The following is a 23,164-nucleotide window of genomic DNA, read 5'->3' as shown; positions in this document are numbered from 1 at the left end:
CCTGGTGGTGTGATAGGCTGTAGTGAATCAAGTTTCTTGAGGGTTTCTTTGATGAAGTTGACGTTTTGGATGGTTTTTGATTTGTTGGCAAGCTGCTCGCGGCGGTACAGGCGTGGGTCTTTGGTTGTCTTGTTCCTGTGATGGTTTGGTCCTGTTGGGGTCTTTTTGTTGGTGTTTTTCGGTTTTGGGGGGATGGAGGGGTTTTTGTGATGGGTGTAGACTTTTTCCTTCTATTGAGAGTTTCTTTTTTTGTTTTTCTGGTGCAAATGCTGAGGTCATAATGTTCTTCATCTTTTCCTTTGATCGGGGTCCGGTTGCCATGTTAGTGGGTGATGTATGAGTGTTTAGTGTGTGTGTGTGTGTGTGTGAAAATATATAAATACATAATTAAATAAATAAATATATAGATATATAAATATATAAATATATAAATATATAAATATATAAAATAAAAAGTAGAACAGAAGGTTGTGACAGTGTTTAAATGGGGCTAACATGCCAGAGTGCAGTGTTGTGGAGAGGGACAAGGAAACAGCATTAAAACAGTGGGCTAGGTTGCAGTAATGGACTGAATAAATAAAATAAAACAAGAGGATAAGACTAACAAGCAGTAGTAGTGGCAATTAAAAATAAATACATAAAAAAAAATTAAAAAAAAATAAAAATAAAAAGACTGAAGATACTGGCTCCTGATGTAAAACAAGTGATTGTTGGGGTGGGATTTGCTTGGTGCACTGAGTGGTGGTGTCGAGTGAGGGCTGAACGGGATGCAGAAGTGAGATTCCTTGTCTGGAGAATGATTTAGTGATGTGTGGAACAGGTAAGTTTATGATGTGCTTAGTACTACTGAGTGAGGTGAGTGAATGTGACTTAGTGCAGTGATTTAATTTTGTTAAAAAGACCATGCCCATGTTGGCTTAAAATAAATAATTAAACAGATAAAAGATCAAGACAAAACACTTATCCTCTCCGTGATGGTGGCGTTGGGCTCCTGCTGCATTCCTCTCTCATACTCAGCTCAATTTTCAATTTGAGTTTCGCAGCAAATAAACAGTAAAACTCAGGTGATGGCTTTATAAAGAAACATTCTGTTTTGCTCTCACTCTTGCTGATCAAAATGATGATGATGATGATCTGTAACTTAGTAACTAAGAGGCTCCTGAAGGGTTGGGGCTGATGTGGTGCAGTGCAACCCACAACAATCATGGTTCACAATCACCGTTTTTGGGGGTATGTGGGCTGGATTGTGGGCGTTTCCTTTTAACATCCATGCTTTCAACAATCCTTGAAGAACTCTTCTCATTAATTGGATGAAAATGGTGCTTGGTAGAACATCAGTCCTTCAGGAAGAACCCTTTTGGAACCCTTATGTGTAAGAGTCCCATGAAACAATAGTGTGCACCCGCAGCAAACTCAAGCATTTTTGAGATTTTTTATTTCTGTCACTTTTCCAGTGTGAACAAACCAAGCACTCAAAACCTGTGGATAAATAATATGTATATGCAATATATATATGTAATATAATATGTAGTATGGATATGGGACACAGCCTTTGCAGTCGTTCATTATCTTGCTGCTTAAGGATTCAGGTATTTTACATCCACAGAAGTGAAAAAAAGAAATGTGTGTTGAGTTTGTACAGTGGTGCATTGTTTTTTTTTGCATACTGGATTTCAGGATAGACATATTTTCTCATATGTGGCACATGAATTCACTTTTACTTCTTTGCTTCTTGCAGGTATACAGTCCTTCTTCACTCCGACAACAGTTCCTCCACCATTAGCATGATGATCCTTTATCTGGCCATCTTGGGAGATGCAAAAGATACAAAAGGTTGCAAGTCCTTGTGTATTGGCCTAAGATGAGCATGGATGTTAGAGAACGTTTGATGTTGCAAAGTTTGCCAGCTCTACAAACTTGAGACCCGGAAACCTCCTGGGAAATTTCAACAAACTGTGGTACATGGACCTTGGGAGATGCTTGGAGTCGACCTCATGGGACTCTTTCAGCAAAGCTCCAACTGCAACCCTTACCTCACTGTCTTTGTGGACTATTACACCAGATGGGTTGAAATGTTTCCCTTTCACAAAGCAACAGCCGAGACAGTATCACCGATTTTAACTGGGGAGATTCTGACTCGCTGGGGTGTGCCAACTTTCTCCCACTCAGACCAAGGTTCCCAGTTTGTGAAAGGTTTGTGAAGGAAACCTGCAGGCGGTGGAACCTCAAGCAAAAAAGGACCTTGCCCTATCCTCAAACAAACTTGACGGAGAGGATTAACCGCAATGTGAAAGCCATGGTTGCCTCATATGTGGAGGAAAAACATAAGAGCTGGGACAAATACTTACCTGAATTCCGTTTCGCCTTGAACTCAGCGGTGCATGAATCCACAGGATTTACACCTGCAGTGCTCAACCTCGTTCGCCTTCTGAAAGGTCCCTTGGATGCTGAGCTAAGCCCACAGCCATGTGATCCTGATGCACCTACATATGCTACAGCTACCCACATAGCGGAGTTCAAGAAACTGGTACGTGGCAACCTGGAAAAAGTAAAACAAAGACTTAACAGAATTATGACAAAGGGAGAAGAGATGGAAATTTCTCAGACAAGGATAGTGTCTGGATTTGTACTCACCCTTACTCAAAGGCTGACAAGTCGAAATTTCCATAGGTCCATATCGTGTCAACAGGAAAGTCGGACCTCTAAACTTTGAGGTGGTCCTGGAAGACACTGGTGGAGAAACCAAACCATGCTATCCCACAGCTGAGAAGATAGACAGAGAACAGCATCGAGGATCCTCGGAATCTTTGAAGAGGAATGCGACAAGGATTTCGTTGGTTTCCCTGCTTCAGGTATGGAGGAAACTATCAAGAAACGAAAAATGTTGGCATATAAAGTAAATTCGTAAAGGAAGGGAAAAAGAGAAGGAACGGGAAAAAAGAGGTACATTTTGATTTGAATGTCAGGAGAGAGACCTGACTGGCACCCCTAACCAAATTATAAAAAATAAAACACTGAAAGTCAAACTGTTACAGAATGTGTGCTGGTGATAGGAGGAGAGTATTACCCATAGAGTCCAGTAGAGGGCGGAGCCTGTGTGAGTTAGAACAGTGGTACCAATTACAACAATGTTTTCTCTGTGCAAGCAATATTGTTAATTTTGAAAAACAATATTGACATTATCTTTCCCTGCATACTGTACACTCAGCAGCCAGACAGTTGTGAACCACACGTCTTTCCTGGGAGATCTTTATCCATTTTGACTTGTTCACTTTTATGTGCCCGTTTTACAGCTGTCCCATTTTATGTGACCTTTGACATGGTCGTATTATAGATTATATAGTCAGAGCTTTACACTTTGAATGTTGATGGCATTCTCCTGCAGTTCATTCTCACAATAACTACAATTTCCATAGAATAGCACAATCATTCTCTATGCAGCGCTACAGCTGATGAGGGGACCAGAAAACATTTATCACTGGTGTTCAGCAAACAGGAGTGGTTGAATGATGCTATTTGGACCAGCTTTGTGATTAATTTTAAGTACAACAGCATGTCAGATGTGTGAGACTGCACAATGCAAAATATTATCAAAAGGCATTTAACATGACATCAGGATGGATGTAGCTCAGAGTTGAGGACAGGTGACATGGTGCATAAGAACCTTTTTATTTTCAGCACTGAATTGGAAAAAAAAAGTTAAAAAAAACAACAAAACAAAAAAACACTTTTTACACTCAGTTTCTGCAGACAGGGGACATATTGTTGACACTAGCTAATGTCTTCGAACATTAGAAATTCATCAAAACATTCCAGATGAAAGAAATTTACAAAAAGATTCCCTCATTACCATAAAAATGTGTTACCAAAATCAAATAAAAAAACATTTGCTGGGATGTATTGTCTGGATTTAATACTGTGCAAAATTCATCTGTAATATTGAAATGGCATTCAGTCAGTCAGTGGCAGAGGAGGAATGATGAAAATAATTGATATTCCACAGTCTTAGTGTCCACATTCACATCAAACAGTCCAACAAAAAAACTCAAAGGAAGTTCAGGATTGCAATTACATATCTACAAAATCTAGCTATGTACACTGTACAGAGACGTAAACACATACGTGTGTTCCAAAGAAAAAAGGAGCTGCATGCCCGAGTGGATCAGGCAGATTATAGTACAATACAGTGACGATCTGAAGCAGTCGGATATGCTGTCTGTCCTAGAGGCCATATAGAGACCTGGATAAGGGTTTGACTTCTGTCTGCAGACATGATGAAGATGCTACAAGGTAACCAAAAACACTGGAATGTAGTGCTACTAAAAATGTGTCTGGTCCGCATGGCTTTTTGGGAATAATGGTGGGAAACCAGATAAAATGTGAACAATTGGTGCTTCTCAATTATTTTTGCTAAAGATTTATAATTCTGCAGTGGCAGACAAAATGACTGATGCTAAAGGCCCTGGCACACCAAGCCTACAATCGTCCGTCGGTGTCGGCGTGTGTCCTAAACCGCCGGCTCCAGTCTGCCCGTGTTGGAGGCTTTTTGTCTGATTAAGCATGTTGAATCGGCGGCAGAGCCCATCGGTGAGAGACATGACTCTGATTGGCTGTTCAGCATAAGCGAATCAGTGCACGAGAAGAGAAACAGAAGTGAGGAAAGTAAGCCAACAAGTAAAGTCAAGAGGACACACACAGAAGGCTCTTCTCATTTTTCATCCTCATCTCTTCTGATCATATTTTCACAGCGACATGAACATCTAGAATGAAGCTAAGTGGTGAGTGAGAGTGGTGTGAAAATGGTCGGCAAACGGCGCTTTGTTTCATGTACGTATCATAACAACGGCTTGTATATCCGCAGGTCTTTCTAGTTTCCCTTTTTGTATGATGAATACAGACTACCAAAATCTGCTGGTATGGAGAGTTATTTCCTCACGCAGGTGCAGAACGTATGTGGTAGTTGGCCGTTTGCTGTAGTCTTTGTGGTGTCTTCCAGTGCAACTTTTGGCCAAGACGAAGGCGACATGAGGCGACGCAACAGTCGGCCTTCATCACTGCTAGTTCTTTGATGTCAGTTTGGCGTGTCTGGGTCTTAAGAGTGGCTGTGGTTGCTAATATATATGTTTAGGATTTCTATATTAACATTACTACTTAACTATCTTGTTATCTGAGGATACATTTTCTCCTGATCACATCTTAATTATGGCAATTTATCCAGTTGTGGATGAGGTATTCAGATTTTTTATTTAAGTAAAAATATGCCAATATAAAAATGCTCCATTACAATTAAAAGCCCACCAAAATGGAGCATAACTTTAATTCAGGTTAAGCACTGACGTCACATTATTGGTTGACATCAGCTGCATCATTCATGCTTAAAAATAACTGGCTCAGTCATCAGCTACCAGCTTAGTAGTAACATCCAATCACAATGATCAAAGTATACAGTCACAACTTCACACCTCATGCCAACACTGCTGTCTTCATATCAAACCTCTACCTCATTTTTATCCCTCTGCAGTCAAGTCTGAAATTGAGTTGGCTAGGCGCAAGTCCTGATCACCTTCAAAAAAATTAGTGTTCAATATTTATCCTAGGATAACAGTCTTTAAAGACTAAATATAAGTACTGTGTCTTATCTGCAGATAAGATAATTAGTTTGTGATCTTGAGATATCAGTCCTTAAAATACATTAGCATTTATTGCAACTCTTGGCTTCAGTACAAAAAAAAAAAAAGGCTGGAAGGTCAATGACACATTGAACATTTTGGGCGAATGAGATACGATCGCTAAAATGTAATGGCTTGATGGGGGGGCTTGATTTTTTTTTTTTAGAAAGGAGCAAGCACATTCCACATTAAAACAAATAAATGGCTTTTTGAAATGAGGCCAGAACATTGTTTCATACTTATTCACCAGTAAGGTCATACTATTTTACAAAGTCTGTACAAGCTTGGAGCACTACAAAGTTTACAAATCCAACGAAAAAAACAAGAAATGAGGATTTGTGTTTTGTTGTACACAAAGAAGTGGTCCGATGGGCTTCTGTGAAGGAGCAGGAAACCAAACAATCCTTTCACTTACATGATTGTCCCTTCTCTTTGTTCAGATTTTCATCTGTAAACTCCAATCTCTTCTGGATTAGTCTTTCTCATTCACATTCTCTACCCCATTCTTTTCACATTACAAATATCTCCATATTGGAACAGGAAGGACACTTCTGATTGTTCTGCACAGAGTTCATTGTTCATGGTGAAACTCAACAGAGTTGCATGGGAGGATAGTGCTTAAAACAGGTGAAATGTGTTTTTTAATTTGTGGTTTTAAGGTCCTTGTTGTGGTCTATTGTTGTAGCAGTACCTAGCATTGCTGACAAAGCATTTCTTCCTGTGGTAACATCTGCTTATGCATCTCCTTCCATCTGCTCCTAATCCTCCATTATAAATCCCATAGGACCCTTGTACTGGTCAATCAATCACACCTCAGTCTGTTGCTGTGAGTCAGTGATGATGGTCACCCCTCGACGAAGCTCGTCCATACTGTCAAAGTCGCTGCCATGTTCAGAGTCATCCAGCCCGCACGGGGCTGACATGTCTGAGGCTGATGATGCACCAACAGACAATCGCATATTTAGCGACACAGAGTCATCAGTGTCCCCATTTCCTGGGGTTACCCCACTCATTGAAGTGCTGAAGTCCCCGTGTGGTGCCTCCCCAAGGGGCAGCTGGTGGGGTGGCAGGTATTGGCTGGGGTGGAAGTGTGGCCTGGCATGCTGATGCCCGGTGCTGCCAGAGCTCAGGGTGCTCTCCTTGGAGACCGGCGGGTTGGTGGGCAGCGGCGTGTAGGGCTCAGGATAGTCCTCGCCTGTGGGCAGCGGAGGTGGCAGCTGGTCTTGGCTCAAGAACTCTTCTTCGTGGGGAGGGGGGTAGTCGCTATCAATGTCATAGCCTCCCAGGTAGTAGTCTGACTCCAGTTCACGGGTGCTTCCTCCCAGACGGGGGGCTGAGCCTGCTACGTCGCTGCCAGGAACTGCCTCATAGCCTGGCACCTCTTCAATGTCTGACAGCCTGGTGCTTGGCATCCAGTCTGATGTGTCCCAGTGGTATGCTGGACAGTAGAAGGGGATATGGTTAGTAACAATGTGGACTGAGAAACAAGACAAAAACAAAGTAGTCTCCACGATGTAGAGCTGTGCAGCAGACATGCCTTAGTATGCACCAGGCACGTTAGACTCAGTAACATCAACATTACACAGAGGTGTTGAAGGTCAGGTACATGACAAGGCACAACCTGTACAGAAAACATGTTAGGTCTTTAAGGGTATGTGACATGCACAACAGGAGCCTTTGAGGGTCGGGGTCACAGGTGTCACAGCATGCTGAGCTTCATGAAACCTTGAAGCACTCAAGCCATGTAGACGAGCTCAAAAAACACAGCAACATTGGATTCTGGATGTTAGAGGGATACATCAAATATCTGGTTGATTTTCCTATTGGTCAATGTTGCAAAGTGATAAAAAAAAAAGCGTCGTCAGTGGGTTGTTGGCTCCGATGCACCTTATTACCGCTTAATAACTCCATGCAAATACTTAAATATGCAGTATGAATACAAAGATGAAGCCTATAATTAATCAGCTTAGTAGCTGTGTCACATTTCACCAACCACAGCAAGACTATCTGCCCTCCACTATCCTTCTAATGTCAACCTATGTCTACGTTTTCCTAAGAAGTGACCTATTGTGGTCCTGCAGATGACTGTTCTCGCTCAAAAGCAAAAGCAGAAGTAGTGTGATATTTTTATTGTGCCAGAAAACCTCAGAGCTAGGAGGTTGTGGTGGAAGGTGCAGCCGTCTGACTGTGACACAGGCGACTGCAGACCACAATCTTACCCTAACTTTATCTACATAGTTCTAGTTGCCTGATCAACTTCACCGAACAACAACCAGTGGTAGATAAGAAAACAGTCATATGAATCATTTTTGGCTCTTACAATACATTGCTTGTCAAGCAAAACCACGCTGCATTTCTTATTTAGCAGAGCCTTTGGAACGGAAGAAACTGAAGGAGTGGTGGTCCGAAATGGGACCTTGTTGGGGTATGCTAAGTTATTAACTTTGAGCCCTGGAGCCAACAATTTACTGACATAGCATATATGATGATTCTCATCACAAAGGTTTCATTGACCAAAAGGAAAATGTACCAGAAAACTCTGCGGATTAATTGAACTGAAGGCAAAGTTCCTTTTTGAGCAAATGGTGAGTGAAGCAATGACAAATCAAACAAAAAGACATCCATGCATCAAAGCAGAACACAAACCATGGGAAGACTGAGGCTGTGAAAACGTCATCACGCAACAACTGGTACAGTACCATCACTGGGCTGGAGATAAAAATCCAAACAAAGTGACATGGTGGGATGCAGTAAGGTGAGAGTGGCAGGCAAAAAGTTGTTGGGGAGGGTAGAGTGACTGCCCTGGGCTGCTAATTCAGCACAGCACAATGAGTGGCAAACAAGCTGGTGGGAAAAGGTGGGAAATCACATCAAATCACACATACGTACACAAACCTCCGACTCGGGGAGGGGATGAGCAGAGGAATTTACCAATGACAAGTACAGAAATATGAAAGTAGAGCTGGGTAAACACAGAGGTAAAAAGATGCAGGGGGTAGACAAAATAACTTCAGTCAGGATAGTCTAGCTCAGAGATGAAAAGTGCTGATTCAAGATTTGATGTTCATGCAGACTATCTGGGGTCAATGCCTGACTGGGCCTGACAGATGGTTGGCAGATGAACTCTCATGATCATCTGGTTGAATATAGTGTTTTGATGCTACTAGGTAGAGGTTGGATGTTGGCTTCCTCACAATAATCGAGCTGAAAGCTTGGTGACTTAGTGACTGCTCCCAGGGTTAGTTGGTGAACTAATGTAGCTTGGGAGCTAACGTCTAATATGCTAGTGCCACACACTATAGCTCTGTAATCTAGCCAGAAAATGTCTACATGTTTGCTATTGGTCAACAGCAGGAATTTACATGTCAAAGTACACCAAATGATCAGTTTCTCAGCAGTTTTAAATACTGGTGTGACTGGGCCATTAGGCCTAATGTAGATTGGAAATGTCTGCATTATGCTCTGGTTGCACTGCTACCAGAGAAGGCTAGTCAAAGCACAACGGGCAACGGCTGTCTTTCACTTGGAGCTGCAGGCATGTTGAGTGGGGACATTCCAGGTTAGAGCTAGTAATGACTGAAAGAGTAGGGGAGAGTCTCCCTGGCTTCACTTTCACTGGGACTAAAGGTGGATCATATTAGGTTGAATGCTAATGACTGTAGCAGCACCTGTCAGCTATAACATATCTGGACATCAACAGTTAAAGTATTTAAATACAGTCAAAGTAATCCAGGAAAGCTAAATGAGCTCCAGAGAGGCTCAATCATCTGAGCTCAAACTGTAGGAGCAAGACAAAAATACTAAAGCTGTGCAGGCAAACCAAAAATACATTTGACACTGACATTTTGTCCAGTTTTTGGTGCTACAGGACACATTTGTTCTTTGAGGCCCATGAATATCCACAGCAGTAATTAGTTTTCAAGATCCCTTGTTAGGGACAAACAGTTTTGGGGCACAAGAAGACAGTTAAGTGGGTCAATACCAAATTGAATTGTTATTGGGACGAGACATCTTGTTCTGGACTAATAGTTGGATAGGCCGACCTACCGGCGTCTTCATCATTAGGCCCCGGTGACAGCACGGAAAAAAAACTGGTACATTGTTTAATATGTCCAGGTGATCAGGCTTCAAATAATAATAAATGATAAAAATAGAAATAAAACAATCTGTTGAACGCCAACTAGGACAACAATCAGGGATATGACATCATTTACAGCATATAGGACTTAAAACATGCTGCTAAGTGGCATACAGCCTAATATGACCCACTTTTTAAGCAGTATTTACTATATTATATACTATATATACTATATATACAATATAAATATATATATATATATATACACTATGTAGATATTGTTACTGCACTATTGAAGTTATTTTCATTGGATGATTGGTATTTTGTCTACTCACTGCAGATAGATAGATAGATAGATAGATAGATAGATAGATAGATAGATAGATAGGTAGGTAGGTATGGGGTAAAGTAGGGGGGTCTGGTAGTCACCTCTGTTGTAGGTTTGACCATGGTCCATAACTGAAACTGTCAGACGGAAGAACAACATAACACAGAGGCCTTTAGCATTGGATCAGACTGTCTGCTGTTCTAACTGCAGTCTTACAGGATACATGCTGATATAGATTGGAGATGCTGTGAGAGGCTCTAATCTCTAGTGTCACCCCCCCCCCAATTTTACCCAATATAAAACAATGACCGTTTAGCTACCATTCAACAACCACAACTCTCATGTATGTGTCTGTGTGTGTGTGTGTGTGTGTGTGTGTGTGTGTGTGTGTGTGTGTGTTGTCTCTGTATGTTTGTGAAGTTAATTCATAAAATAGTTGATAAGAATGCAATTTTTGCTCAAGCTCAAAATGTTGAACTTATGGATTTATCTTTGTCTCACTTTGCAAAGAATGAATGCACCTAGAACAGATCTGCATCTGTTCCACTCACATCCTTTCATTGGTTCTTTTATGCATGTGTGGCGTGTCGAACATTTGCTTTGCATTCTGAACATCCAATCAGAGAGGTCAGGCACGGTTGGCCGTACAAAGTCTGACCCGGGTCTACATCTGATACTACACTACAGGGTTATACACCCAACCAACCTGTGTTAGCTGTTTCTGGTGTGAGGACCTGTCATCATCTTAATGTGGTTCAAATGATGGTGTTCAAGGTTTAGTCTCCAGTACGGTGGGAGATGCCAAATTAACAAAGAATACTGACAGAAAGGCCCTTTCATGTTGAAGCTTTTCACAAAGAGCAATAAAAGAAAGCGCCTACATCCCGGTTGGCCAACGGGGAGCCAACAGTCTGCAGATTTTCATTCCAACCAAAGACTCCACTAACTGATCAACACTTCCTGAGGGAGAGGAGTAAACTGGAGGAACTCTTCAGTGAAATGATCAGTTGGAATCAAAACCTACAGATGGTTGTCTGGCAGTGGAACGTGGTTAGCCACCACTGCTCTATGGATAAATATACTGAGAGCTAGTGTAAGAAAAGAGGGCTGGACTGACTAACTGGCTGAGAGAAAGGAGAAAGAAATCCTCTGTCAACATATTGGGAGCTAATCTATGTACGGTGCCCAGAAGGGTCCACGTACTGATTCTGTACTGAGTATGTAACACACAGGGAGTGTACTGCATGTAACTGAAGACACCACTACCAGACTGGGATAAGAGAAGAGTGAGAAGAGAGACACAAAGGGGATGAAACATGGTACCTTCACTTTCGATTGTGTCGACTGCATCATTGACCAGTCGAATGACGGTCACTATGGAGGCTTGTGGAGGGAAAAAAGGAGGAGATAAGTTTTGAAATACAGTCATCCAAAGTGAGTCCCCTCACACCTGTGGCATTGCTTATGGCTGACCACTAATGCCAGTCCTGTCTGCAGAGAGAGAGACCTGGTCTGCCTCTGGCACAGTCAGGACTTCTTGCCGATTTTGATGTTTTATTGTTAATATTTTTCATATATATGGTGAAAATTTAGGTTAAAAAAATAAAAATCAGCAAAAACAACAACAACAACAACAACAACAACAACAACAACAACAACACTACCACACAAAGAAAATTCACTTCAAAAATGCAAAGGATGCCACGAGACAACAACAAAATATAGAAAGCAAAAAAAGCAACACCACTACTGCTGTCAGACACCAGTCAGACTTTAACAAGCACAGCAATGAAAATGACAACAGTATCAATATGGCTGAGTCAAAATTCATATATTTAATCATTTGATGATTAGGGGTAAAAAAAAGCTGACATTTTTGAATTATGATCATTGTGAAAAGTAAAACAATGAATGTCATGGGTTGCAAATAATATATAGTGAGAACAGGACGATGCAATGAAAATGAGACACAAAACCAAATACACAGCTCCAGCACGACGGCCACGACCACCAACACCACGCTGCCAAGCAGTCACCAGCCCTGAGCTTCTTCAAGGATGCTCACACTGATGCTGGTGTGAAGTCATTAGCACAGTTACACACTTTACAGTTGTGAGAAAACATTTGTGAAACCTTGGGAATGCATTCCTGCTTTATTTTGCAGCAATAATAGCGAATTGATAATACATGCAAACATAAATGTCTGAAGACTCTAGAAGCTGCAATCATCAATTTCATCTTGTGAAGGACGACCAGTAGTGTTATTAACCATTAAAAACTTATTTTTATGATGTCTTTAATAGTTTAAGTGTCGGAGAGAGAAGAGTGTACGAACCCCAACAAAGGTCCTTGGCTACAATTAACCCAATACATTTTGACTTGACCTGAGGAATGACCTACTGATTGTTAACATACTGTTAAGCTGTAATATGTTTGTGACCCGGCAGCCATGTAGAGATCAGTTGAGGAAACACCAAGCACCGCCCACCAGCTGGAGCAAACATTCTCATTTTACAGTTAAACAGTACACTACAAAATGATTCTGAACACATGTGAGGAGAGAAATAGGCATTAATGTAACAGAATATTGATTCAGATTTGATCAGCGCTGCCTAGTTTGATGTTTGGACGGAGTTTGTGAGTGATTGACAGCTGCCTCCGTTGAATGAACAGCCAATAGAAACACTCTCTCTCTGAAATGACCTGTGATTGGTCAAAGTCTCCCATCACGGCTTAGATGTTCTAAAGCCTGAAAACAGAGCCATGAGGAGGAGCAGAAGTCTAGTTTTCTCTCAGAACACTTCAATTACAATATGCTTAAAGGTCATTATGGAGGTTTTAGCCCAATGATGCCAGAAACATTCTGCCTACTGAAGCTTTAAGCCTCAGTTCTACTTTCCGTGAGGACGGTCGCTCAGACATGAGCTGACGCGGAATCGTGATGAGGAAACGTTTGGATCTTTAATACTCCTTTCTCCTGTAGCAAACCAACACTCTCAAAGCTCCTCAAAGTTCTCCATTCTCTCTGCCCATCCGATAGTTATGAAATGTTGGATGTGCACGGACAGACAAAAAGCCGCCACACGGGACCCTGCTGAGGGCCGTGTCTGAGCTTTACTCTCCTGCACATACATCCATGTACACATGTATGTATCCATATACACATGTATGTATCCATATACACATGTATGTATCCATATACACATGTATGTATCCATGTACACATGTACATACTGTATGTATGTACATGTGTACATGTATGACCACTGCTGCTGAAGCAGATTGAGTGATTCTTCCAGGGCTTCTATGTGGCCTCCTGTTCTAGTTTGAAGTACATGACTCCACTTAGCTTCTTATTCAGATGTACTGTAGATGTTCTCAGACTAGAATGCAACTGCTAGAGCAATCTTTTCAGTGAAAACATGAAAAATAGTATATTGAGTCTTACTGGTTTATTCAGATCTTGGGATTAACTAATGCAGCATTTTAGATGCACTGTTTTCTCACAAATGTATCACAGCCAAGAGTGAAGCATAACACAGCATGGATATTAATGAGTCCACTTTTCAAACAGAAGACAGAGACACCCAGTGGAACCAAATAATAGACAAGCAAACAAACATTTTAAAATAGCCACATCTGAAAGAAGTGAAACGCTAAGAAACAGAGGTATTGTGAGAGAGCTGAACACAGGGTGTAAGGGGGGGGTCTTACCGTTATCATCACAGGAGTCAGACTGGAAGGAGCTCAGTGATTGGACCTCTGAGTTACTGCCTTTGTTGCTCCCTGAGAAACATGTTACTTCTTCTGCCATGTCCACCATCTTACCTGCAGGGAGAGGTCAGGGGTCAGGGGTCAGGGGTCAGGAGGGTCACATGGCAAAATAGACACAAAAGTAGAAAGACTGCCTTTTGATGGGCTAAAACTATGACTGTGTACGATATGAAAAACTGTATTTATGCATGCTCGGCATTCTATACCAAAGATATATACAGTATATATATATATATATATATACTGGAAAAACAAAGTTCGGAAACTTGTGTTTGGTGGATTATTTCTCTGTAAGTACAATGCTAATGGTCATTGTATTTTACATCGTTGGAAAGCCTGTTTATTTACCTTCACAATGATGTCCAACTTGTAAGGATCATGCATTTGTGGGATGAGCAGCACAGCTGATTATGTGGGTAGCGCCGAAGAAAAATGTTCCAAAATGCTCTGCCAATGGTAAACAGTGTATTCTCATAAGGCTACCAGGAAGCCTGCAATGACTGCCCTTCACCGTCAGGCCCGTTGGCCCTGGTGTCGACAACACAGACAATGGAACCTGAACATGTGGGGGAATGTCATGTTCAGTGATGAGTCCAGGTTCTGTCTGCCAAAGTTGGATGGCAGGGTCAAAGTATGGAGACGACGTGGAGAACGCTATGCTGATTGGTGCACCGATGAAGTAACAGCTTTTGGTGGGGGCAGTGTCATGGTGTGGGGTGGCATCTCCCTCACTGGCAAAACAAGGGTTGTCATCGTTGAAGTCCATCTCAATGCAGAGAGATATTGGGATGAGATGCTGCAGCCAGTGGCAATCCCATATCTCCACAATCTGGGACCTAACTTCATCCTCCAAGATGACAACGCTCGCCCCCACAGAGCCAGGGTTATCACAGACTACCTCCACAATGTGGGAGCAGAGAGAATGGAACGGCCTGCCAAGAGTCCAGACCTCAACCCAATTCAACACTTGTAGAATCAGCTTGGGCGTGCTGTACGTGTTAGAGTGACCAACACAACCACGCTGGCTGACCTGCAAGGAATCCTGGTTGAGGAATGGAACTCCATCCCACAGCAACATGTGACCAGGTTGGTGACCAGCATGAGGAGGAGGTGCCAGGCTGTTGTGGCTGCTTATGGATCTTCCACCGCTACTGAGGCTCCTGACGGTGTATTAAATGAATAAAGTGTCAAATTGCCAATATGTCATGTTTGTTCCTTGTTACTGATAGAGAGTTCAATCATCCAATCCACCAAACAACTCAAAACAAGAGTCAACACCAACAGGAGAATACACTGTTTACCATTGGCAGAGCATTTTGGCAAATTTTTCTTGGGCGCTACCCATATAATCAGCTGTGCTGCTCATCCCACAAATGCATGATCCTTACAAGTTGGACATCATTGCGAAGGTAAAGAAACAGGCTTTCCAACGATGTAAAATACAATGACCATTAGCATTGTAACAACAGAGAAATAATCGACCAAACACAAGTTTCCAAACTTTGTTTTTCCAGTTTATATATACTGTATATATCTTGCATTTATATTTAACACACTTAATAGATCCAACAACTTCTCACTGTTTTGATTTATTTTGTGTTTACTTATTTACACTGTGGTTATGTATTGTATATGTTTGATGCACATATTTGTACATATTTCTTATACTTCTCATTTCTTAATTCATATTTGTATTATTTATTTATATTACTCTACATATTTTGTGTATATGGCAGCATATGTATGTAATTTGACCTTTACATACTCCCTTATTTCTATTATTCTTGTATTATAATGTCCTAGTTTCTCAGCAGGGATCAATCAAGTGTTCCTGATTGTGAGTCAGGACAGCGAGGGTGAGGTCACAGGACTGAACACCTGTTTTAGGTTGGAATGCTTCCACTGACACTTAGCCGAGTAGACTGGAGATGGTTACATCTGATGTCAGTGAGGCTGTGGCTATTTCCTGGAAGTAGTACATATCAGTGCAGGCCGAGTACAAACTGAACTCATAAATGATCAGTAGAAAAGATTTGTTTTCCACACGTGATGGAAGGTCTGATAAGCCCAACTGTTGACGTACACATGTGACTTCAGCAAAGAGAACTGATGGATGTTAATGATCTTTCCTTACACAGTGAAATGTGAGGACACACGGTAAAAGTAATCCATTTAGACATGAAAGTGCATGTAAGCACACACAGTGGATTAGTTAACCTAACCCCATTAGGCCTCTTCTTCTCTACAACAGGTGAAACAGAGCAGCTTCTTTCTCTATGCAGCAGTTACCACTCAGAGGTCCACCAATCAAACCAATAGATATTATAGATACGTACACACGTGGACAAAATCGTTGGTACCCTTCCGTTAAAGAAAGAAAAACCCACAATGGTTACTGAAATAACTTGAAACTGACAAAAGTAATAATAAATAAAAATTTACTGAAAATTAACTAATGAAAATCAGACATTGCTTTTGAATTGTGGGTCAACATTATCTTTTTAAAAAACAAACTAAGGAAACTGGCCTGGACAAAAATGATGGTACCCTTAACTTAATATTTTGTTGCACAATCTTTTCAGGCAATCACTGCAATCAAGTGATTTCTGTAACTCTCAATGAGACTTCTGCACCTGTCGACAGGTATTTTGGCCCACTCCTCGTGAGCAAACTGCTCTAGCTGTCTCAGGTTTGAAGGGTGCCTTCTCCAGACTGCATGTTTCAGCTCCTTCCACAGATGTTCAATAGGATTTAGATCAGGGCTCACAGAAGGCCACTTCAGAATAGTCCAATGTTTTGTTCTTAGCCATTCTTGGGTGTTTTTAGCTGTGTTTTGGGTCATTATCCTGTTTGAGGACCCATGACCTGCAACTGAGACCAAGCATTCTGACACTGGGCAGCACATTTCGCTCCAGAATGTCTTGATAGTCTTAAGATTTCATTGTACCCTGCACAGATTCAAGACACCCTGTGCCAGATGCAGCAAAGCAGCCCCAGAACATAACCGAGCCTCCTCCATGTTTCACATTAGGTACAGTGTTCTTTTCTTTGTATGCTTCATTTTTGCGTCTGTGAACATAGAGCTGATGTGACTTGCCAAAAAGCTCCAGTTTTGTCTCATCTGTCCAAAGGACATTCTCCCAGAAGCTTTGTGGCTTGTCAATATGCATTTTGGCAAATTCCAGTCTCGCTTTTTTATGATTTGGTGTCCTCCTGGGTCGTCTTCCATTAAGTCCATTTTGGCTCAAACAGTGACGGATGGTGCGATCTGACACTGATGTACCTTGACCTTGGAGTTCACCTCTAATCTCTTTGGAAGTTGTTCTGGGCTCTTTGGTTACCATTCGTATTATCCGTCTCTTCAATTTGTCATCAATTTTCCTCTTGCGGCCACGTCCAGGGAGGTTGGCTACAGTCCCATGGACCTTAAACTTCTGAATGATATGTGCAACTGTAGTCACAAGAACCTCAAGCTGCTTGGAGATGGTCTTATAGCCTTTACCTTTAACATGAAGGTCTATCATTTTATTTCTAATCTCCTGAGACAACTCTATCTTTAGCTTTCTGTGCACCATGTTCAGTGTGGAACACACCATGATACCAAACAGCACAGTGAGACTGACTGACTGACTGATTACAAGTTTGAAGACACCTGTGATGCTATTTACAGGACACACCTTAGTTTAACATGTCCCTATGGTCAAATTATTTTCAATCTTTTCTAGGGGTACCATAATTTTTGTCCAGGTCTGTTTCATTAGTTTGTTTTTTAAAATGATTCTGTTGAACCACAATTCAAAAGCAATGTCTGATTTTCATTAGCTCATTTTCAGTAAATTTTTATTTATTATTACTTTTGTCAGTTTCAAGTTATTTCAGTGACCATTGTGGGTTTTTCTTTCTTTAACGGAAGGGTACCAATAATTTTGTCCACGTGTGTGTAGGGACATCATTTAGAGAAACAAAAGAACCAGATGTCAGGTACCTATCCTTTATTAAAGGACCCGGATCGGGTCATCCCTAACTTCCATGCTCAAAATATGAACATTTGAACTGGTGTTAAAAGGAAGTATATCTGAAGCAGCTCATTTAGATGACACTGACCATGGTTTGACAACTTATATTTCGCACTGCATTAGGCTACACAGTGTTATCTGTTTACCCTGTTGAACAGTCTACATGGTCTACATAATAAAAGTCTAGATAATCATACAAACCAATTTAATGTACAAGGACCACCAAATGGACGCCAAGAATAAACTACTTTAAGAAATAACCATTATTACAAAATGTTAACTTAGTTCTTCTCAAAACATTTTTAGTAATGTAATAAAAAAGAGTATATTATCATTATAGTGAAGTAACAGTTAATTTGCATATTGTATAAAATGAAAATAGACTGAGTTCATGAGGAGATCTGTGTGAGTGTCCCTACTCCCCCTGATAGACTTTAAATCAGGAGCCACAGCAAACATTTCATCCATCTGTTCTATCTGATCTATTTGAACTGCACAGGCTACAGTTGGTCCTGACTGGGGTCCCCAGGACCCTGACACATTGCTCTTTTTAAGAAGCACTAATTAAAACAGAAAACAATTGTATGAAGTCATCAGGAATAAAGTGATTGACAAAGTCAATGACATGAAAAATAGGAATGATAGAATAAAGCAGCTGTGACATGACAAAGAGTGGAGGTCTGGGGTTTGAGGGGGCCAGCTGGTAGGATGAGGGTTCATTATTGAATGAATGTAATAACAATGCTATCGATCAATATTAGATTTAAAGTAATGAATTCAGTATTTTGTATTCATCCAGATACCAAAACAGAGCGGCTAGACTGCTGCTAACACTCACAATACCTGGAGCCCAACTTCAGACAATAAATTGAGATTACAAATTATGGATTAAAAAAGCAGTTGTTTGGATTGTAAAGTACATGTGCACGTATGGAACCAGTAAGGTTCTCTCACTAACTTCATTAGTAGTACTTCATTAACCTGAACTGATTCTAACTGTCTATACTTGAGCAGGCGCTGCAGTAAAAACACACCACTCACCCTCATCACTGTCCCATGGGCTCTTACGTAAGGAGTCACAGTCTGAGCGACAGGGCGACACTGGAGGCAGGTTGGGGGCCACGCTGCACACCACCACCCCCCTTCTGGTGCTTCCTGACAGGATCCTTGGTGACTCTGGGTGAAAGGTGCTCATCTCTGTATGCTCCACACAGCGCCCATCCACCATCTTCTCCAGCGTGGAGCGCGGGTCTCCTTGGAAACAGGGCGTGTATGCCATGGGTCTCACAGGGACCTGTGGAGGTCCCATCATCCCAACCCCTCCCACCATGGTGGGCTCCGAGTACAGGTTGAGAGGGTCCCCGGATGTGCAGTGCAGGGTCTTAAACTGAACCCCGTTGGCCTTGTTGAGGAGCGCTGCGGTGGCCGGGTCCTGGACCAGAGACAGGTTGTTCCGCGAGTAGTTCTTCTGGAAAACCTTCTTGCGGAAAGCGATGAAGAGGATGATGAGGGTGATGATGACAAAAAGCACCACAGCGATCCCGATCAGCTCCTCTTTACCGACCACGGTGTGACCCGCCTGCATGTCGGGGACGACGACGGGCCGCAGGCCACAGCGCTGGCCCACGAAGCCCGCTGTGCAGTTACAGTAGAAGGAACCGTGAGTGTTGACGCAGACGCCGCCGTTCTCACACTCGCCCTCCGGATTACTACGGTCACATTCGTTCACATCTTCCTCACAGCTGCAGGATGGAGGGATGGAGGAAAGAGGAGAAGAGACTGGTGTGAGATAAATAACTTCTGACTGCTGAATGCTCCCAGATGGATTGTTTTCCAAGAGAGAGATGAAATGCACTGCGGATAGATTTCAGAAAAAGTAGTCCCTGTGTGGGCTCCCCCTAACACCGTCCCTTTGTCTTTAACATGATCAGGCTGCTGTGTGCACTTTGTTCTGCCATTTAGCTTGAAACTAATTCAAAGAGAGTGTAAGGTGACTGGTGGAGGCTAGAAAGGACACCTCTTACTCACCAACTCCAGTGTTTTAACAGTTTAATGTCATTTACACATCGGTGGCTCAGTCATTACAAACTCCACAAAGCCACTAAACTGGATCTTCTTTCTTTTAGAGATCCCAAAGTTCCTAAAGATAACAAATCTGTTGAATTTGGAGGAAATATGAATACAATAAGACATCTAGAGAGTTCGATACACTGTGATGATACACTATATACAGTATACCGTCAGACCATGTGGAATAAGATGAATATTCTGCATATGTGTGTAAATTTCAAGTCAATTGGACTTACGGTGAGGGGCGTGGCCTTTCCAAAATCACGTTTTTGGGCGTTAATTACAGCGCCACCATGTGGCCGATTAATGTCATATTTCTTGAGAAGCATTTGCACATCATTTCTAGTTATTGTGCCAAGTTTCATGTTTATAGCTCACTCCAGCTCACGGCAATTTGAGCCGCGGGAATAAGACAACAAATAATAAATCAGCACAAATTTAGAAGGGTTGTGCCGCTCCTGGAGCCTCCCACATGAATCCTGGCTGGTCTCTGCGTGCGTCTTCTTAAAGGAATAGTTCAACAGTTTGTGAGGATTGAACTGAAGATAGTCAGGCTGCGTGGCGTACTGTTGCTATGGTTGTAAGGAGAGGGACGCAGACAGCTGCACTGAAGACCTACTGTAGAAAACATGAGCACGTTTCAAGGTGCACAGTAGGTGGAGGACTAGAGACATGATGCAGATCTCAATGGTTGTCTGTCTCTATGTGTCAGTCCTATGATAGTCTGGAGACCTGTCCAGGGTGTACCCAATGTCAGCTGGGATCGGCTCCAGCTGACAGTGGAGGTGATGCATCTGTGGCTCAGGAGGTAGAGCGGTCGTCCACTAATCAGAAGGACAATGGTTTGATCCCCTTGGCCAGGATACTGAACCCCAACGTTGTGAGTGAGGAACAGGCTGAGTCTGTCATGGCAGCCTACCACCAGCGGAGGAATAAAACACTGACTCTATATGAATGCAGCCCATTCACTATTTAATGGGATCTCATAGTTGTTGTTTTATTAGCATCCTTCAGTTCCTCTGATTAACCCACAGATCCCACTGACAGTACTTTAAGGGATTATGTCCTCTGTAGACTTTCAGTTCAGGTTTGTGTGTTTGGAAGGGAACTCACGTCAGACTCTTGAAGCCTCTCCTGCAGCTGCAGAGGAAGGCGTTGCCGATGGGCTTACATGTGCCACCGTTCTGACAGGGGTTGGGTACGCACGCCGTTATCTCCATCTCACAGCGCCCTCCGGTGTACTGGGGGTTACAGCTGCATGAGAACCCTGAGACACACAGACAGACAGACAGACAGAGAGACAGACAGACAGACAGACAGACAGACAGACAGACAGACAGATAGACAGAGAGACAGACAGACAGACAGACACACAGACAGACAGACAGAGAGACAGACAGACAGACAGACAGACAGACAGACAGACAGACAGATAGACAGAGAGACAGACAGACAGACAGATAGACAGAGAGACAGACAGACAGACAGACACACAGACAGACAGAGAGACAGACAGACAGACAGACAGACAGAGAGACAGACAGACATAGAGACAGTCAGTGGTTTAGTGTTTACAGCGCTGCATGGCCAAACACACACTAACCTATGAAATCAGTGAGTACAACCACACAGCACAATTGAACCAAATTGTTAAACTAAAGTTTTTTATACAAAATATAATGAAGACACTAAATGTATTTGCTGTTCCTCACCACCAGAGGGCAGGCTGCTGCACGTGGCTCCGTTACGACAGGGCTGCTGCAGGCAGGCGTCAGGATACAGGATGCAGCCCAGCTTCAGCTCCGTCAGTCCCACCACCTCCGCGTACCGCGAGCGCTTGTTCTGCAGCGGCAGCTCGTTGTTGTTCAGCGTGACCGAGTCCAGGCAGCCCTGGAAACCCTCCAGCACCCGCGGGTCCTTCTGGGAGTCCATGAGGCTGCGAGAGTTGGGGGGCTGCACCTTCGGGGAGAAGGGTCAGAAATTCATTCATCAGGCTACAAAGATACCCTCAAGATTTACACACGCGCGCGCGCGCGCACGCACGAACACACACACACGAACACACACACACACACACACACACACACACACACACACACGCACAATATTTGTGAGAACTCTCAGGTAAGTCATGCCTTTTCTTTCTCCAAACATTAAGTAAGGGATAATGTACAGCGAGCCGGTCGATGTTGTAAAAGAATCCCAGACAGGGCGATGCTGCAGGCTGCAGTTTATTACACGGTTACTTACTGAAGATATCAATATTTTGACGCAAAAACAGTCCGCCAGAGTCCGACATCAGAGCTGTGCCCATAGCAATGGTCTGCTATACATAGCAACGGTCTGCTATACACAGCAACGGTCTGCTACACATAGCAACGGTCTGCTACACATAGCAACAGTCTGTTATACGTAGCAACAGTCTGCTATACATAGCAACGGTCTACTATATGTAGCAATGGTCTGTTATACATAGCAACGGTCTACTATATGTAGCAACGGTCTGTTATACGTAGCAACGGTCTGCTACACATAGCAACGGTCTGTTATACATAGCAACGGTCTGCTTCACATAGCAACAGTCTGTTATACGTAGCAACGGTCTGCTATACATAGCAACAGTCTGTTATACGTAGCAACGGTCTGCTATACATAGCAACAGTCTGTTATACGTAGCAACGGTCTGCTATACATAGCAACAGTCTGTTATACGTAGCAACGGTCTGCTATACATAGCAACAGTCTGTTATACGTAGCAACGGTCTGCTATACATAGCAACAGTTTGTTATACGTAACAACGGTCTGCTACACATAGCAACAGTCTGTTATACGAAGCAACGGTCTGCTACACATCGCAACAGTCAGTTATACATAGCAACGGTCCGTTATATATAGCAACGGTCTACTATATGTAGCAACGGTCTGTTATACTTAGCAACGGTCTGTTATACATAGCAACAGTCTACTATATGTAGCAACGGTCTGTTATACGTAGCAACGGCCTGTTATACATAGCAACGGTCTGTTATACATAGCAACGGTCTACTATATGTAGCAACGGTCTGTTATACGTAGCAACGGCCTGTTATACATAGCAACGGTCTACTATATGTAGCAACGGTCTGTTATACATAACAACGGTCTGTTATACGTAGCAACGGTCTGCTACACATAGCAACAGTCTGTTATACGTAGCAACGGTCTGCTACACATCGCAACAGTCTGTTA

At 42.5% G+C, this 23,164-nt stretch overlaps 1 protein-coding gene across 5 annotated transcripts in view; it reads right to left on the bottom strand.

Annotated features, from left to right (window-relative positions):
* Positions 1–3,648: 3,648 nt before the first annotated feature.
* Positions 3,649–23,164, bottom strand: part of fat3a (FAT atypical cadherin 3a) — a 228,643-nt gene continuing 209,127 nt past the window's right edge. For 2 of the 5 annotated variants that reach the window (XM_074640548.1, XM_074640549.1), the window contains 7 exons: positions 21,648–21,894; positions 21,049–21,202; positions 18,907–19,607; positions 13,790–13,903; positions 11,399–11,458; positions 10,177–10,212; positions 3,649–7,107 (listed from right to left, as the gene is read on the bottom strand). In XM_074640548.1, coding sequence (XP_074496649.1) covers positions 6,476–7,107; positions 10,177–10,212; positions 11,399–11,458; positions 13,790–13,903; positions 18,907–19,607; positions 21,049–21,202; positions 21,648–21,894 — 1,944 coding nt within the window. In that variant the 3' untranslated portion in view covers positions 3,649–6,475. Of the gene's footprint in view, positions 7,108–8,315; positions 8,379–10,176; positions 10,213–11,398; positions 11,459–13,789; positions 13,904–18,906; positions 19,608–21,048; positions 21,203–21,647; positions 21,895–23,164 lie in introns of all 5 variants that reach the window. The other 3 variants (XM_074640550.1, XM_074640551.1, XR_012594613.1) reach the window with 2 other exon arrangements.

Source organism: Sebastes fasciatus, chromosome 7 (assembly GCF_043250625.1).
Source record: "Sebastes fasciatus isolate fSebFas1 chromosome 7, fSebFas1.pri, whole genome shotgun sequence".
NCBI classification, from domain to species: Eukaryota; Metazoa; Chordata; class Actinopteri; order Perciformes; family Sebastidae; genus Sebastes; species Sebastes fasciatus.
Note: the sequence above shows the minus strand (reverse complement) of the source record. Positions and strands in the feature narration are given on the sequence as shown.